General features: G+C 39.7%; 1 protein-coding gene across 2 annotated transcripts in view; it reads right to left on the bottom strand.

Moving 5' to 3' along the window:
• The window catches only part of Utp18 (UTP18 small subunit processome component), a 40,916-nt gene that overhangs the window by 20,025 nt on the left and 4,061 nt on the right, over positions 1–16,830 (bottom strand). For both annotated transcript variants that reach the window (XR_001872565.2, XM_008838409.3), the window contains exons 4-10: positions 14,678–14,748; positions 10,936–11,024; positions 7,645–7,770; positions 7,363–7,537; positions 3,021–3,121; positions 2,696–2,786; positions 1,257–1,380 (exon numbers count right to left, since the gene is read on the bottom strand). Coding sequence is in view for 1 of the 2 variants with exons in the window: in XM_008838409.3 (XP_008836631.1) it covers positions 1,257–1,380; positions 2,696–2,786; positions 3,021–3,121; positions 7,363–7,537; positions 7,645–7,770; positions 10,936–11,024; positions 14,678–14,748 (777 nt within the window). In the remaining variant the exon portion in view is untranslated. The remainder of the gene's footprint in view (positions 1–1,256; positions 1,381–2,695; positions 2,787–3,020; positions 3,122–7,362; positions 7,538–7,644; positions 7,771–10,935; positions 11,025–14,677; positions 14,749–16,830) is intronic.

Raw genomic sequence — 16,830 nt, 5'->3', positions numbered from 1 at the left:
AAGACTCATAACTGGAGAATGTGTTGAGTCTTTGCCCCTAAATGAGACATTTTTATCACCCCACACCAAAGCTCATCATGGAGGAAGAGGCAGAAAGAACATAAGAACCAGAGGATGTTGGGCATGGTGGCGCACACCTTCAATCCCAGCATTTAGGAGGTAGAAGCAGGCAGATCCCTGTGAGATAGCGGCCAGTCTGGTCAAGTTCCAGGCCCATGGGGCTACAGGGAGATCATGTCTTGTGCTGAGATACACCTCTCACCTCTCTGCAGGCTTGCCCCATGGTGACTAAGAGTAACAAAGGACAGTAAACTTAATCAGGCCACTCACATACACTCACATCAGTGTCCCAGCCCTAAGGAGCATCCACAAGATGCTACTGTGGCCTCCAAATTCCACTGCTCACTCCTACTTGCGTTTCTTCCAGGCTTGCTGGGGCTATTTAAAGCAGCTTTCCCAATTTTAACCTTGAGGAGTATACTACTTTTCTGGACAGTTAGACCCACTTGACATCTCACTCCAGGGAACTTTTAACTGTCATCTCTTTACAGTTGAATTGTAATTGGCCTAAGGTCACAACATATTTCTTGTACAAAATTACGCTTGCTCATTAGTAGTCTTGTAAGTTACTTTAGAACTACCATTAAGTATGCTATTCCTCCATCCACCTATTTAGAAGCCAGCAGGAAAATAAAGTCATCTTTTCCCCAATATATTAACCATTTTTTTCCCCACTAATAAACACAATAACATGTTTTAGGCAATATTTTTTATGTGTTTACCATACTAACAAACAGTACTTCCAAAGAATATGTTTTTGGCTTAAACCACGTAGCTAGCTAATCTTCAAGATTTAAATTCAAAGTTGAGTTACTCTACCTCCTCATTAACGACAAATATTCTAAATTCAGGAAAATATGCTGGGCGGGGTAGCACATGCCTTTAATCCCAGCATCTGCAGAGGCAGGCAGATCTCTGTGAGTTCTGGGCCAGCTGGGGCTACAGGGAGACCCTGTCTCAAAAAAACAATACAACAAAAAAAACCCACAATAACTGAAGGTAGTTCAGAATTTTCTTTGCTAAAAAGCTAATAATCTAACATTATTATATGTTGCATCATGACAAAATAGCAAAGGACTCACCTAGGTTTCAGTAATGATTTCATATTGCTGAGCTGTCTATAAAGTCATGCGCCATCTAGTATATTCAACTGTTAAACATTTTCCCATTAGCACAATGTGATTCTTTTCACTCACCCACAAGCCACATACTGTCCGTTCCTTGATGTAGCAATGCTTAATCCACATAAACTGCCTTCATCAACAAATCTGTTAATGCATTTCCTAGAATTCACATCCCAAATGTAAACTTCTCCATCCCCTGGAAAGAAAAAAAAACCAAAGAAGGCATCAGCTAATTTTGCTTTAAATTTAAAAGGCAAGTAAATTAACCTCTTTAGTCCCATTTAATAGCACATATGACTAAAGATACAGGCTCAAATTACCCTCCATTTGAAAAAAGAGTAATCTTAGGTCTAAGGTGGGAAAAAAAAAAAAAAATCACAATCTTAGTTTGAGGTGAACTTTAAGGAAAAGCTGTTATATTCTGCTCAAATAAATTACTGGAACCAAAACATAAAAGGCGAAAAATACCAAAAAGCATCAGAGTATCTAATATATAAGGCTAGGAGATATAAAACAAGTCTTTTTTTTTTTTTTCTGACACAGGGTCTCCCTAGCCCCAGCTAGTGAAGAGCTCACAACGAGGCTGTCCTGGATTTAAGACATGTGCCACCATACCCAGCTAAATAACAAATTTTTAATGATAATGATGGGAGAAGAGAAAGTCAATGAACTAATCTTGACCACAAAGAATTTGTAATTAAGAAGGCATGTACAGGGGCTAGAAGTACATGGCTAAGAGCACTGGTTGCTCTTGCAGAAGATTCAGGTTTGGTTCCCAGCACCCATATGGCAGCTAACAACTGCCCACACTCTAGTTCTAGGAGATCCAATGCCCTCTTCTGGCCTCTTTGGGCATTGTACAACACAGGTGCACAACACACATATGGGCAAATACACTCACACATAAAAAATAAAATTTAAATTAAAAGATGTACAATTTATATACTCAAGTCATTTACAAAATAATGTAAAACGTAAGCAATAACCACAAATAACTTGGAGAAAGAATATTAAATACAAAGAGATCACAAATATTTTCATGATGAAAATGATCATCTGATCATCAAAATCAGTCCTTAATCCTGTTCTTGTTCCTACAGCACTTGATACTTACAAGCCCTCTCCCTTTCCCTCTGATCACACCCACTATAATGATCCCACATCTATCTCAAAGATGGCTCTTCACCTTCTATTCATTCTATCCTTTTCTATATTTAACTTTACACTCCCAATAAAAATTCAGCAAATTTCCTGCTTTTAATTACTTCCTTGACAATTTTCCAATGTTGGAGTAAGGGTATAGATAAAGCAGCATCAAACATGTTACCATTGCATGTTAAATGACTGGTCCTTCACTATTACTAGTTCTTAACTGACCTGGAAAATGGCAACAAAAATAAATTCCAAATATATCTAAATTTCTGACCAAAACAAAAACTAGAAAGCCAACTGGTTTCTGTAAAATTTGAAGCATAAAAATATATCCAAAGTCTCTCATGTCATTAACTTACCTGAAGAAACATAGATCTTCTTACTATCTGAAGAGAATGTGGATGCCGCAACTCTTCCATTAATTTTCATGCTACCAATCAGTTCTTTGGTCTAAAAGAGTAATTACTATTTACCAACTGTTACAAGACTGTTCTCTATTTCCTAGAAAGCACCTGACTCTGTTTTTCTTATTGTTAAAAGTTTTTCTCCAATTGCCCACAGCTTCTCCCCAAGTCCTGCTTGGCATGCAGAATTAAAAACACAGAGTTAAAGTTCAAGACCACCTCTAATCCCAGCCCTAGCTCTAATGGCTAATACAAAAATAAGCAGTAACTAATGTTTTACCTTCATCGAAAGCAAATGAGAAAATCCAGCAATGCCAGTTATAAGCAAGAAGGAACCATTTGGTGAGACTTCAAAGCGCTTCACTATTTTCTCTTTCAAACCTAAGAAAGAAAATGAATCAATAAGATTTAATACGATTTTCAAGAAACCTATCTTCACTAACAATCAAGTTTTCTTTTAAAAAGGTCAATGAGCTACATATTAAGCAAAACCTAGACTCTTGAACAAATCTGATTACACATAAGACCCAAACATAAGGTGACCACAAAGTGCTTGGCAAACCATCTTGGTTAGCATTCATCAGTTCAACTGTAGGCCAGAGAATCAACTCTCTAAACACATCAACTAATTTTCCAAATGTAATCAGTCAAACCTCCTATTAACTAAAAGGGTAATTACACTGTCATTGCAGTTCATAAACAAGAGGAAAACACACTGCCATTAAAGATGGCCAAACTATTTGGTTGCCACCTCTGAACAGAAGGATAATCTTTAACACTGTATATAACTTTGCTATTTAACTAAAAGTGAAAAGAAATTCACAACTTTAAAAAAAATATATTTTATTATTTTTATTTTATGTGTACGAGTGTATTGCCTGCATGTATGTGAATGCACCCATGTCATGCAATGCCACAGAGGTCAGAAGAGGGTTTCGGATTCCCCTGGAACTGGAGTTAAGGATGGTTCGTAGCCACCATGCAGGAATCGAGCCCAGGTCCTCTTCAAGAGCAGTCAGTGCTCTTAACCAGAGCCATCTCTCCAGCCCGCAGAAAACTGATTAGAAAACTGATCAGATTCTCAAAATGGGATATATGTAACTGAGAATCAACTTACTCATTTAAAAAGGAACACGTCATTTCACACTGACTCTACTACCAGAATGCTAAGAGTCAAGTTACTCATTACAAAGTGGCCTAATAGAAAGGACACATAAAAATGGGAATAGTTGGCTGACTCAAGGGAAGAAAGCCAGAGAGCAGATTTTCCACTATCCACTCATTTGTATATACTGAAAAATGGCCATAGGTTTTTTGGGTTTTTTTTAATTTTTAATTATTTTTAAGCCCAGGATGGCCTTGAACTCAGTATGTTCTCCTGATCAACTGCTAGTCTTGCCTCAAGTGTTGGGATTATAGGCATACACAACCATCCCAAATTACATCCTGGATTTTTGTACCATGTAAACACATTGCTTAGTCAAAAGACAGGTTAAGTTGCTAAATGCAAATACTGATTAGATCAGAAGAATTTTTTAAAATATAGAGAAGCCTTGTATTACAGGGAAGTGCTGGTTAATGCACCTTTAGACCGTCTCTAACCACAGTATAAACCTTGACAGGCTAATGGACTATACCATCTGCATCAATTCTCTACTCATTTTTCAAACAAGCATTTATGAAAACCAAAGTGCATATATAAGCTTGCATATCCTATCTAGGCAGCAATTTCCCACTTTAAGTACCATCCTTAATTGCCTGAGTCTGTTGAGTTTCCAGTTTCATAGGACTGGGGAGGTAGGTCAATGGTAAAGCACTTGCCTAGCAGGACTGAGGTCCTGAGTTCAATCCTCAGCATTTACAAAAATCATTTTTTTAAAGTATGGGATTATTATGTCTTCTTTTGCTTTCTCCTTCTACCACAGGCCGGAGGGATGGAGCTCAAATCATGAAACTTGAGCAGCAAGCACCTTAACCTGCTGAGCCACCTCACTGGCCCTGCTTTGTTTTGTGATACAAGGTCTCACAATAGCCCAGACTGGCCTTGAACTCAAGACCTTCAACCTCCTGAATGCTAGGATTATAGGTATGTGCCACCACACTCTTTTCTTTTTTTTTTTTTCGTCTTTTTGAGGCAGGGTCTCCCTTGTAGCCCCAGCTGGCCTGGAATTCACTATGTAGACCAAGCTGACCTTGAACTCAGATCTGCCTGCCTCTGCCTCCCGAGTACTGGGATAAAGGTGTACACCACCACACCCGGTTTGTTCAAAATCTTGATCACACTGTACATACTGTTTGAAAAATCTAGTTATTGACAAGAACCAGATATTTAATCCCAGCACTCGGGAGGCAGAGGCAGGCAGATCTTTGTGAGTTCAAGGCCAGCCTGTTCTACATAGTGAGTTCCAGGCCAGCTGGGGCTACTGGGAGATCCTGTCTCAAAAAGACCAAAAAAGTAAAAAGAAAAAGGCAACAGTACAGTTGAGAACAGTGCTCCATAACCACTACAAACTTTTATCATTGTAATGGCTGCTGACTATGGAAAAACAAGGGAAATACAGGGAAGGAAAGGTGAATGCTAAGTCTCAGAACCAAAAGTTCTTTTGGTTTGTGAGAGGATACGTAAAAATAGTTAACTATTAGAACTGTTTTCTAGGGGTTAAAAAGATGGCTCAGCAGTTAAGAGCACTGGCTGCTCTTGCAAAGGACCCAGGTTCCATTCCAAGCACCCACATGGCAGTTAATGACCATCTATAACTCCAGTTCCAAGGGATATGACACCTTCTTCTGACCTCAGGAGGCATTAGATACATGTGGTACACTTGCATACATGCAGGCAAAGCACTCATGCTCATAAAATAAAAATAAGTTTTTAAAAACTGTTTCCTATTTCAATGAGTTGGTTTAGGCTTTTCATCAAAGTGCAGTCCAGCGAACAGAACAGCACCTAAATACTGTTGTAAATGCAGGCTTTGACCCATCTCAAACCTGCAAGATAAGAATTGCAGCTTAAGGCAGCTCTTCCCCACAGGGAACTGACATGCACACTAACTTCTGAGAAGTCCTGGCTTATAGCAGTTAGATAGATAAAAGAATCTACTTAGAAAAGATCATTAACATTATTAAGAACACAGGAAAGACTAGAAACACTGAAAATAAACATAAATGTCTCTAAAGGCTTTGGTTTCCCAAAGGAATCATGAAGGTGCCACCTACATTTTGAGGTAGCATGAGCAAGGCAATACAAAGGAAAAATGGATACAGAGAGGGTAAATAAATCTTCACCTGATGAGTTTTTTTGTAATATTTATTATTTTTATTTTATGTGTATGCATATATTGTCTGCATGTAGGTAATTGCACGTGTGTCATGCAATGCCAGCAGAGGACAGAAGAGGCTGTCAGATCCCTTGGACTGGAGTTACAGACAGCTGTGAGCTACCATGTGGGTGCTGGGATTTGAACCTGGGTCTTCTGCAAGAACAGTCAGTGTTCTTAACCGCTGAGCCATCTCACCAGCCCCTATTATTTTACCTAGTTCATTCTTTAAAATGTATTGCACAAATACTTCCAAAAACAGTGCTTTATTTCAAGTATAAATCAAACTTTATAAAACATTAGAATTAAGAGTATCCAAATGCCCTATCTAACAATGTGACCAAGAAAGTAGAACCCAGATTCTCTACATCCCTAGTTCCTGCTCTTCCTGCCACCTCAATTGCTGAAAATTACAGCCGAGAATGAGGGGCTAGGGCTTAGCTCAGTAATAGAACACTAGCCTAGCAAGTACAAGGCCCTGGGTTTGGTCCCCAGAACTAAACAAATGAAAGGGAGAGAGGGAGGGGGAAGAAGAGCGAGAGAGAAAGAGAGACAAAGAACAAAATAAAGCCAAATATCAGCAACTGCTTCTTTGTCTAGGAGGATATGTATACTTGAAAATTATGACCTGACCATACGTGTTCAATTAAAAAACCTCAGTTAATGGGCTTCATCCAAGCATATCTCCTCAGCACAAGGCAATCTCCAAATACTACTAACAAAATAAAATAAGTCTTTACTTTTAAGAATCTTCTGGGAAATCTGGGCATGGTGGTGAACACTTTTAATCCCAGCACTCAGGAGGCAGAGGGAAGCAGATCTCTTTTCAGTTCTAGGCCAGCCTGGTCTATATAGTGAGTTCCAGGACAGCTGGAGCTACAGGGAGACCATCTCATAAAGACCAAGAATTTTCTAGGGGAAGAAATGGGGACGTGGGGGGCGGGGGGACAACCCATTTTTAGAAGCACTCCCTGCTGCAGGGAGCTATTATTCTACTTCTCAATGACTGCCTGCCCTCAAAAAAGAATCCAAGCTGGGTATGCTGGTGTATGCCTTTAGTCCCAGCACTAGGGAGGCAGAGGCAGGCAGATCTCTGTGAGTTGAAGACCAGCCTAGTCTCCAGAGTGAGTTCCATCCAGGCCAGCCAGGGTTACAGGGAGACCCTGTCTCAAAATGACCAAAACAAAACAAAAAGAATCCTCTGAGGTTAAAAAAAAAAAGTAGTTAGAAATACTGGTAAATAAATTCAGCTTGGGATGAGAGGGTTAGATGATCGGTAAGCTGTGTGTCCAGCAGCAGTCTTACCTCTCACTTGATGTACAGGAATTAACTTTCCAGCTAGCATCTCATAAACATAAAGAACCTTGCTGTGCATACTTGTGGCTAAAACCTCTTCTCCATTAGCACTAAAACAAGCCTTAAAGATTGGAAACCTGTCCAAATAGATGCTCTGGATTTTAGGATTTGTTTTGCCATCAACCTATAAGAAAGTAAAAAAAAAAAAAATGTTCTTTTAGTTATTTCCATAGATCCTGAATTCTGGGAGTAAATACTTTTCAGTCCAAAACTTCATTTAAATATGCATACCTGAAACAATGAGATGGCATTATCTAGCCCAGCGACCATCACCACCTGTGCACCAGGATGGAACTGCACTGACGAAATCCGAGCAGAGGTGGGCCGTTCAGCATTGGCAGGCTGGCAGTTCTTCATCTGTAAAAATATAAAGCTGGAATTTTATCAAATGGACCAACCTCATTTAGAGAAGGAAGGCAGAAACATGGTTTATGATGGAGAACTAAAATACTAACCAAAAAAAAAAATCACAACTTTGGTATCAAGTACCAAGTCACTTTACTACACAAGAATCCATCTTTATTAACTCTGAAATGAAGAGATTAAGTCATGAAGGTCCTTTCATTACGATTTGAATATGAAATGTCCTCTACAACCCACAGGCTCATGGGTTGAAGACTAGATTCTAAGCAGGTAGGTCTACTTTGGAAGGGGCTGGAAACTTTCAAGGTAAGGTCTAACTACAGGAAGCAGGTCACTGGGGGCATGTCCCTAGGACTGTATTTTGGCCCTGACCCCTTCTTGTACCTCTCTCTGCTTCCTGGCCACTCTGAGGTAACCAACTTTACTCCTCTATACCCACCTCCATCATGATGCTCTGCAGACAACAGACAGAACCACCTCAAACTGCAAACCAAAGTAAGTCTTTTCTCCTTTTTAAGGTGTTCTGTCAGGCATTTTTGAAATAGTAACGAAATGTCTAATATACTTTTTGACATGTACAAGTCTAAGTTCACTAAACATTTTTTGAGTACAAGTGTTCAATCATTGCCCAAAGATTTATCTGAGTTAAAAGATTTTCACTTCTGTGCTGGGTGTGGTAGCACCCGCCTTTAGTCCCAGCACTCGGGAGGCACAGGCAGGTGGATCTTTGAGTTGAAGGCCAGCCTGGTCTACACAGTGAGTCCCAGGCCAGCTGGGGCTATAAGGAGACCCTGTCTCAAAAAGACCAAAAGAGAGAGAGACACTTGAACTTCTATAGAAATTTAAGCTAAAACACTTGACCTAAGTTCAACAGGCCTATGTGTTTATTTCCACAGCTCTACAGTCCATCGGACTGCTACACTCTCCTCTCAGAACACATGGCTACCGGTTTAAAGCATGGTAATCTCATGGATCACTTGGAATATTTTCAGCTATTTCTCTTTTTGTTACAGGCATCCCCCTACAATAAAACTTCATGTAAGGAGCTGGAGAGATGGCTCAGTAGTTAAGAGCACTGGCTGCTCTTGCCAAGAACTTGGGTTCAGTTACTAGGACCCACATGGCAGTTACCAACCATGTGTAACTCCAGTTCCAGAGTATCTGACACCTTTTTCTGGCCTCTGCAGGCACTGCACAAAACCATACATTTTAAAAAATATATTATTTTTTTTTTTAATTCTGTATATGAGTGTGTTGCTTGCATGTATGTGAGTGCACCCGTGTCGTGCAATGCCACAGAAGTCCGAAGAGGGCTTCAGAGTCCCCTGGAACTGGAGTTAAGGATGGTTTGTAGCCGCCATGTGGCTGCTGGGAATCGAACCCGGGTCCTCTGCAAGAGCAGTCAGTGCTCTTAACTGCTGAGCCATCTCTCCAGCCCCCAAAACGGTACATTTACATGCAGGCAAAACACTTAAGTACATAAAATAAAATAAGTATCCTAACTTAAAAAAAAAAAAAAAAACACAAAACACACTTCACTTAGGAACTAATAAAGCATCGCATGATCTTTATTCAGCATCACTAAATTTTTATGGGAACCTCATTTTTTTTTAAAATACAGCTTTACCTATCACTTTTTAATTTTATTTAAAATTCATTTTTGTTTTATTTTCATTTTATGTGCATGCATGTACTGCATGCATGTAAGTACACCCATGTCAGGCAATGCCCAGAGGACAGAAGAGGGCATCAGATCCCGAGTTATGGATGGTTGTTAGCTGCCATGTGGGTGCTGGGATTAGAACCAGGGCCTTCTTAAGAACAGCCAGTGCTTTTTTTTTAATTGAGAATTTCATACATGCATATAAGGTGCATGCATATAAGGTGTTTTGATCAAATCCACGCCCACTCCCTCCCCTCCAACTCCTCCCACATCTCCCCATCACTTTTTTCTGTCACCTTCATGTACTTTTTTTTTTAATATTTATTTATTTATTTATTTATTTATTTATTTATTTAAATGGGGGCTTTTTGATAGTCTAACATTCCCCCCTCTCAAGAGATAACCCTAAAATCCTGATTTTTTGTTTGTTTTAGATAGGTTTCCAGGCTGGCCTGGAATTTGTTATGTAGACAAGGCTAGCCTTGATCTCACAGAGATCCACCTGCCTCTGCCTCCAGATTCTGGGATTAAACATGTGCACCATCACTGAATTGTATTTTCAATGGAGGTAAATTAAGCCCCTAAAAGCTGAATGATCTGAGGAGGACAAGCCATTCATCTACTTGTAATTTACCATAATACTCTCATGGCTGCATCTACATAAATACCATTTTATAGTAAGGAAAATGTTTATGACATAAACAGGTCTGTTAATTTGACAAATTTTTAACTGGCACTGTGCTGGGGAAGACTCTGATTACTACAATAAACATACCAGATACAGGAAAAGTAAAATGGGCACTGTAGATAAAGTCCTTTCTAAAGTGGTACTTAAGACACAGCTGCCACTAGCAATGCCTGAGGAAGGGACAGAAGGAAGAGCAAGGTCAAGGGTTCCAAGGCCTAAGAAAGGACCCAGTACGTTTAAGAAACAAAGCAGTCCATGTTACTCCAAGCAGGAACTAAGAAGTCTGACACAAAGCTGAGGATGTGTGTACAAGTCAGATCATGAAGGGCAGTGTAGACTATGATGAAATTCATTCAAAAAGCAAGGAAAGGGGCATAAAATGATACTTTATTTTTAAAAGTTCCTTCTGGGTACTATTCTGTTAATAACAGTATACAGGAGGATGTAAAGGAGAAGTGGAGAGGCCAGTCACAAAGTCACTGAAGTAGACCAGCTGAGAGGGATAGAAGCTAAGTGAGATGGCAGCTGAGAGGGACGGTGGCAGCAGGGAGGAGACTGCTATCAATGGAAATGAAATCAAACAGGATCTAGACATACAGGGGACAAAATTAATTACCTCTTGATCAGTTTTGCAAAAGAAAAGAAAACCTCACATTCATTTTTGCAAAAGAAAACCTTACAACTATTAAAGCAAGTAACAGCAAACACATTAATCCCACACATAGGAGGAATCTATACATACAGCTACGAAGCAGAGCTCATTTTACAAGTCAGCAACTGGATAGGTTCCAACTTCACCAACTCTCACCTTCAAAATTCCTCTTGGAAGAGAAGTGGATGTGGATATGAAATTCCCAGTCCTTTGCAACAAACCATCTTCATCCTCTTCACTTTCATCTGAGTCAAATAAACCCACAAAGGGTAATCTTTAGAAATGAGAAGGCCCTTTACCAACCCACGTCTATTTCCAAATTCAATTCCCATCCTAGCCTCCCAACCTCCATCATTTTTTGAAAGCTGCAAGTGACAAAAACAAAACATAATTAAAGAAAAAGATGATGTAGCACTTAATATACATATACATATGTATTAGTTAAAAATCAAAGCTTGACTGGAATCAGAGGAACACACACAGATGGTTACTAAAGATGAAGTGAGAAAATTTAAATAAAGCTAGCATTTCATTTAAAAAGAGCAACTCATAACTACGGCAAAATTAGCAACAGGGTAAACAGCAGATACAGCTCAACAGCTCACATGGAAATAAAAAGATCAGTGTCACCAACTGTGTTTAAGAACCTCAATAAGCTGATGAAGGCACTTGCCACCTAACCTAATAACCTGAGTTTGATCCCCAGGACCTACATGGTGGAAGGAGAGAACTGACTCCCACAGGCTTTCCTTTGAACCACACCCCACCCCCAAATAAAACTGTAATTAAAAACAAAAAACAAAGCTCAAAGACAGGTAATGGCTTCTTTGCCCCTAGGCAAAAATTGATGATTCTGCTGGGGAGCAGCCAAGAAGCTACACAGACTTTTAAAATTACTCAGAGGATAAAGAAAGAAAGAACTAGTACTTTAACACTGTGAAGTTTCTTGAAGGGTTCTCATAAATCACCAGGCTTTTCATCAAGGCCACAGAAGGAAATGAGGATGAATTGTTGTAACAAAATCTTCCAAGAAATGATACCCAGCTTTGAATATTTATAATTCACTGGAATAAAGATTCAAAATAAATAAAGGCTGTGGGATTACTAGTAGCCCCTGCCCAGCTAACTATTCAGAAATAAACCACTGTCCTAAATCTAATTAATCCCTAATACTTTTCCCATGAAATATAAGCCCTCTATGAGATATAAGCAGGCCAACACTGACGAAAGGGTAATTTGATTGAAAAACAAAAGGAAAATCAAACAATCTCCACAGGAGATCTAGAAAATGCAATTCATTTTGCTTTTTATTTATGTGTCCGTACGTGCACAGGTGGCCAGAGGTCAGAGAAGGGTATTAGATTCCCTGGAGCTGAAGTTACAGGTGACTGTGAGTAATCTAACAGCTGCTAGGAACCAAAAGCAGATCCTCTACAAGAGCAATAAGCTCCTAACAACTGAGTCATCTCTCCAGTCCCTTTGTTTTAAATTTTGTTTCTTTTTCTTCTTTTGAGACAGTCTAATGTAGTCCAGGCTGGCCTCAAACTTACAGCAATCCTCCTGCCTCCACTCCTAAGTGCTGAGACTACAGGCATATGCCACCACGTCGGCTTACTACATGTACAAAAACAAAACCAAAAAAAACCATCGCTCAGAATTAAGTCAAAGAACTAGACTGAAAAAACAAAGTACGGTGGCTCTCACCTATAATCTCAGCACTTGGGAGGTAGAGGCAGGGATTAAGAGTTCAGGGACAGCTATAAGAGACCACCCACCTCTCAAAAAACTATGCAAGCTCAAACCACAGAAAGTCCCAACATGGACATGAGGAAGTGGGTAAGAAGCTCCAACCCCATCTAAGGAAACTGTGGCTGATGGGAGGGGCAGAGATAGTCTCTTTCAAGCACGGGACTCTTGGTAGGTTAACTAGGCTCCAGTGGATGAACCAATACTGAAGGACATTTGAGGACACAAATTAGACCCTATAGGCCTTATATATTTATATGTGTGTGTATGTATATGTGTATATATATATGTATGTTTTATAAATTGTATTACATTAAATTGGGCAGGCGGGGGGCAGTAAGAGGATGTGGGAATAGGGGAGGGGTTCTAAATATCTCATCAATTGTACTATACGAAAATTGCAAAATCTCAATTTAAAAAAAAAAAGGGGAAAAAAGCCAAAAACAAATGGAAATTCTAGAACTGAAAAGGACAGTAATTATAATTTATCCCTCAATGTATATTTTTAACAGTGTGCCAAAGTAAGTGGAAAGACAATTAGATCCAAATATATCCAGTTTATATTACAGGAGAAAAGAAATCTAGAAAACTCAAGTATTTAGTTACCACCTTGGAAAGAAACAAGAATCTGGGCTCTCATTGCCACTCTGTCAATTAAGTATACCTTATACAAGTCACTGTATCTTTTAACTTGCACAAGTCACTGTATCTTTTAACTTCTCTCTTCTGTAACAATGTATAGACCAGTCTCTTCTATACATAACAGATGAGTTGCTGGCTTACTGGCTTAAACAGTTCCTTTTACTCCTAGGCACAACACCAGATTTTCTAGCCTCCCTAGAGTTAGTGTGGCCTCATGACTGAGGCAAAAGAATCATGTACGACTTCCAGGTGAGACCTATAAAAGGATGCTAAGAATGAGGATCCTAACACAAAAGGATAGCTCAAGGATTTTAAATATTCTAAGTTTTATACCTCTGTGCAAACAAATCAGAACTTGGCTAAACCAACTATATTTATAATAGCTAAAGTCAAATGAGCTAAGACAGAAAATAGTAATAACACAAGCCAATCTTTTTTCTTTTTTAAAATATTTTATTATTTTTACTTTATGTGTATGTTATACCTGCATGTAGGAAAGTGCACCCATGTTGTACAATACCCACAGAGGACAGAAGAGGCCGTCAGATCCCCTGGAACTAGAGATACGGACAGTTTGTTAGCTGCCATGTGGGTGCGGGGATATGAACCCAGGTCTTCTCCAAGAATAATCAGTGTTCTTAACTGCTGAGCCATCTCTTCAGACCCCACAAGGCAATCTTAAAACCTGGAGTTTGATCTGACATGTGCTCCATTGACAGACATCCCATTTTGAAGTTGACAGATTAGCTGCCAATGTCTTCAGAGGGGGCTCTGAATTAAGTATTACTCTTTTTTCCTTAATCTTATGCCATAAACAACTTAGTTCTGTTGAGAAAGAAATATGCTGTTGACTGTTCCCTATCTGACTGCTCAGCATCACCTGTACAAACTTCAAAATATTTGTGTACACATAACAAAATATCTCAGGGATGACACAAAACTAAACATGAAATTCACTTCATACATACCTTTACACACTGCTGTAGTCACTTTTTATAATACTTTCAGTAATTCCATGCATAAAATAAAGTTTCATACTGTAGAATTTTCCATTTGTAGCTTGAAAAAATTGGTGCCTCAAAAGTTTCAAACTTATAAGCTCCAAAAGCATTAGATTCTGAAGCAAATATTAAGGTAGCGAAAATCAACGTGTATTAAATAAGCCTTACACTACCACAAAGAAGGGGGGCTTCTTCCTGAAAGAAATGAGACCTTAAAAACCAATCATTTGAAAGCTGGGTGTGGTGGCGCATGCCTTTGATCCCAGCACTCGGGAGGCAGAGGCAGGTGATCTCTGTGAGTTCAAGGCCGGCCTGGTCTACATAGTAAGTTCCAGGACAATCAAAGAGCAAGGTTACACATTTTTGTAGTTCACGAGGGGGTTTTAAAAGGGGGGGGGGGGGGGGGGGGGGGAGGTATTTAAAACACTGTATTTTAAGGTGACTAAGAAAGGTCTAAAGAAAAATAGGGAAAGGGACTTACTTAGTAACTTAGCGATCCCAACACTCACCCTCTGAAGATGTTTTCCGCTTATTCCTAGGCTCTGCCCATCCAGGTACTCCTCCCATGGCATGCTGGAATCTAGGAGGACAAAAAACACACATGGTAACTACCAAAGGCTCACAGACCCAGCTGGTTTAAAATCCTTAGCACCCTTTAGATAATATAGAATCTCTGTTCCAAAGTTACCACCTTTAAAAACAAAAGTTATCTTTACTGGCATAGAATGGTCCCAAGCTCCCTGTACTGGGAACTTAAAACCATCTACGCCAAACCCAACAGGGCACACCTAGATCCATATTTGCTGTTCAGTTACACGGCTGTCCTATTTGCTCATATCAGTGCATCCTAGATATTAGCAACTATGTGGTCTCCTTGGTTATAACCAATGCCAGAGTTTAGAGATACATGACAGAACACACCTGAAAGGAGCATGACTGAAAACAAATGACCAGAATATACACAAAACTTCATCAAAGCTTCATTCGAGCCTGATGACATTGGCTTTTAACGCCAGCTGCTCGGGAAGCTCAAGGAAGAGGTGCTTACATTTGAAGACTCCAGGACTACAGAGAGAATTCAAGGCCCAGGACTACAAGAGAATTCAAGGCCATCCTGGTCAACTTAGGAAGTCTCTCTCAAAATAAAAAGTTAAGGGAAGGATGAGAGAGGGAGTAAGTTCTGCAGTACAGTGCTTACCTAGCATGAACATGGCCTTAGATTCAATCCCCAGAATAATCAAAAAATAAAAAACTAACAACAGAAAAGTTCCACCATGCACAGAACCCTGAGTTCAATCCCCAGCACCACATAAAACCAGGTATAGTGGGATGAACCTGTAATTCCATCACTCGGGAGATAGAAGCAGGCAGATCAAAAGTTCAAGATCATCCTCAGCAACATGATAGCCCAGACCTGCCTGGGCTACATGAGACCCAGTCTCAGAAATAAAACAAAGTTCTCTGGGCCAGCTATCAGCAGGTTAAGGCACTTGCCACCAAGCTTGACAATCTAAATTTAATCCCTAGAACTCACATGGAGGAAAGAGAGAACAGACTTTCTGCAACCTGTCCTCTCACCTACACACACACACACACACACACACACACACACACACACACACACAGAGTACTAAATGAAAAAAAAATTATTTTAAGAAATGAATATTGGGCCAGGCTTGGTGACTCATGTCTTTAATCCCAGCACTTCGGAGGCATAGGCAGTCAGCTAGGGCTACAGAGAGACCCTCTATCAAAAAAAAAAAAAAAAAATCAATACCATGGAAACAAAAATAAAGGTAAGTATGCTGGATTAGAAGGTTCAAGAGAACTAGAGAAATTAATAAACTGGTTAGCTACTAATTTTTTAGGCAAAATAATGATAATGCATATATGCAGGAAAACCTCCTTAATCTTATGGTGATACACACTGAGGAATTTAGGGGCTATTACATTAGTCATACCTTCTTCCTAAATAGTTTGGGAAACACATGTACCCAGGCATATAAAGCTTATATGGCACAAGTTTTGTTTTGATTTTTTCTTTTTCTTTCTTAAAATGAATCCAAGTACAACACGTGTTTAAATTTTTGAAATTTTTCCTACCATAAAATGGTGAAGGTGCAGGGCTGGAGAGATGGATGGCTCAGCAGCTAAGAGCACTGGCTGCTCTTACAGAGGACCTGGGTTCAGTTCCCAGCACCTACATGGCAGCTAACAATTGTCCATAACGCCAGTTCCAGGGAGTTCTGATGACCCCTTCTAACCTCTTCATGCATTGCATGCAGGCAATACACTCATACACATAAAAAAGTAAATATTTTTTAAAATAAATTTTTAAAAAATGGTAAAAGGCCAGGCATGGCAGTGCAAGCCTTTAATCCCAGCACTAGGGAGGTAGATGCAGATGGTTATCTGTGAGTTCGAGGCCAGCCTGGTCTACATAGTGAGTTCTACGCCAGCTGGGGCCACTGGGGAGACCCTGTCTCAAAAAAAGACCAAAAAAAAAAAAAAAAACGGTGAAAGGTAAGCAGAGTAATACATGTCAGTACCTCCAACATTCAGGAAGCTGAGGCAGGAGGATCTAGAGTTTTGAGGTCAGATTATACAGTGGGACTCCACCTCAGTGGGGGGGAAAGAAAGTTCTGATAAAGAAATGACCTAC

The sequence above is a fragment of the Nannospalax galili genome, unplaced genomic scaffold (assembly GCF_000622305.1).
Source record: "Nannospalax galili isolate Female #2095 unplaced genomic scaffold, S.galili_v1.0 scaffold95, whole genome shotgun sequence".
NCBI lineage: Eukaryota > Metazoa > Chordata > Mammalia > Rodentia > Spalacidae > Nannospalax > Nannospalax galili.
The sequence above is the reverse complement of the archived record's forward strand: the minus strand, read 5'-3'. Positions and strand labels throughout refer to the sequence as shown.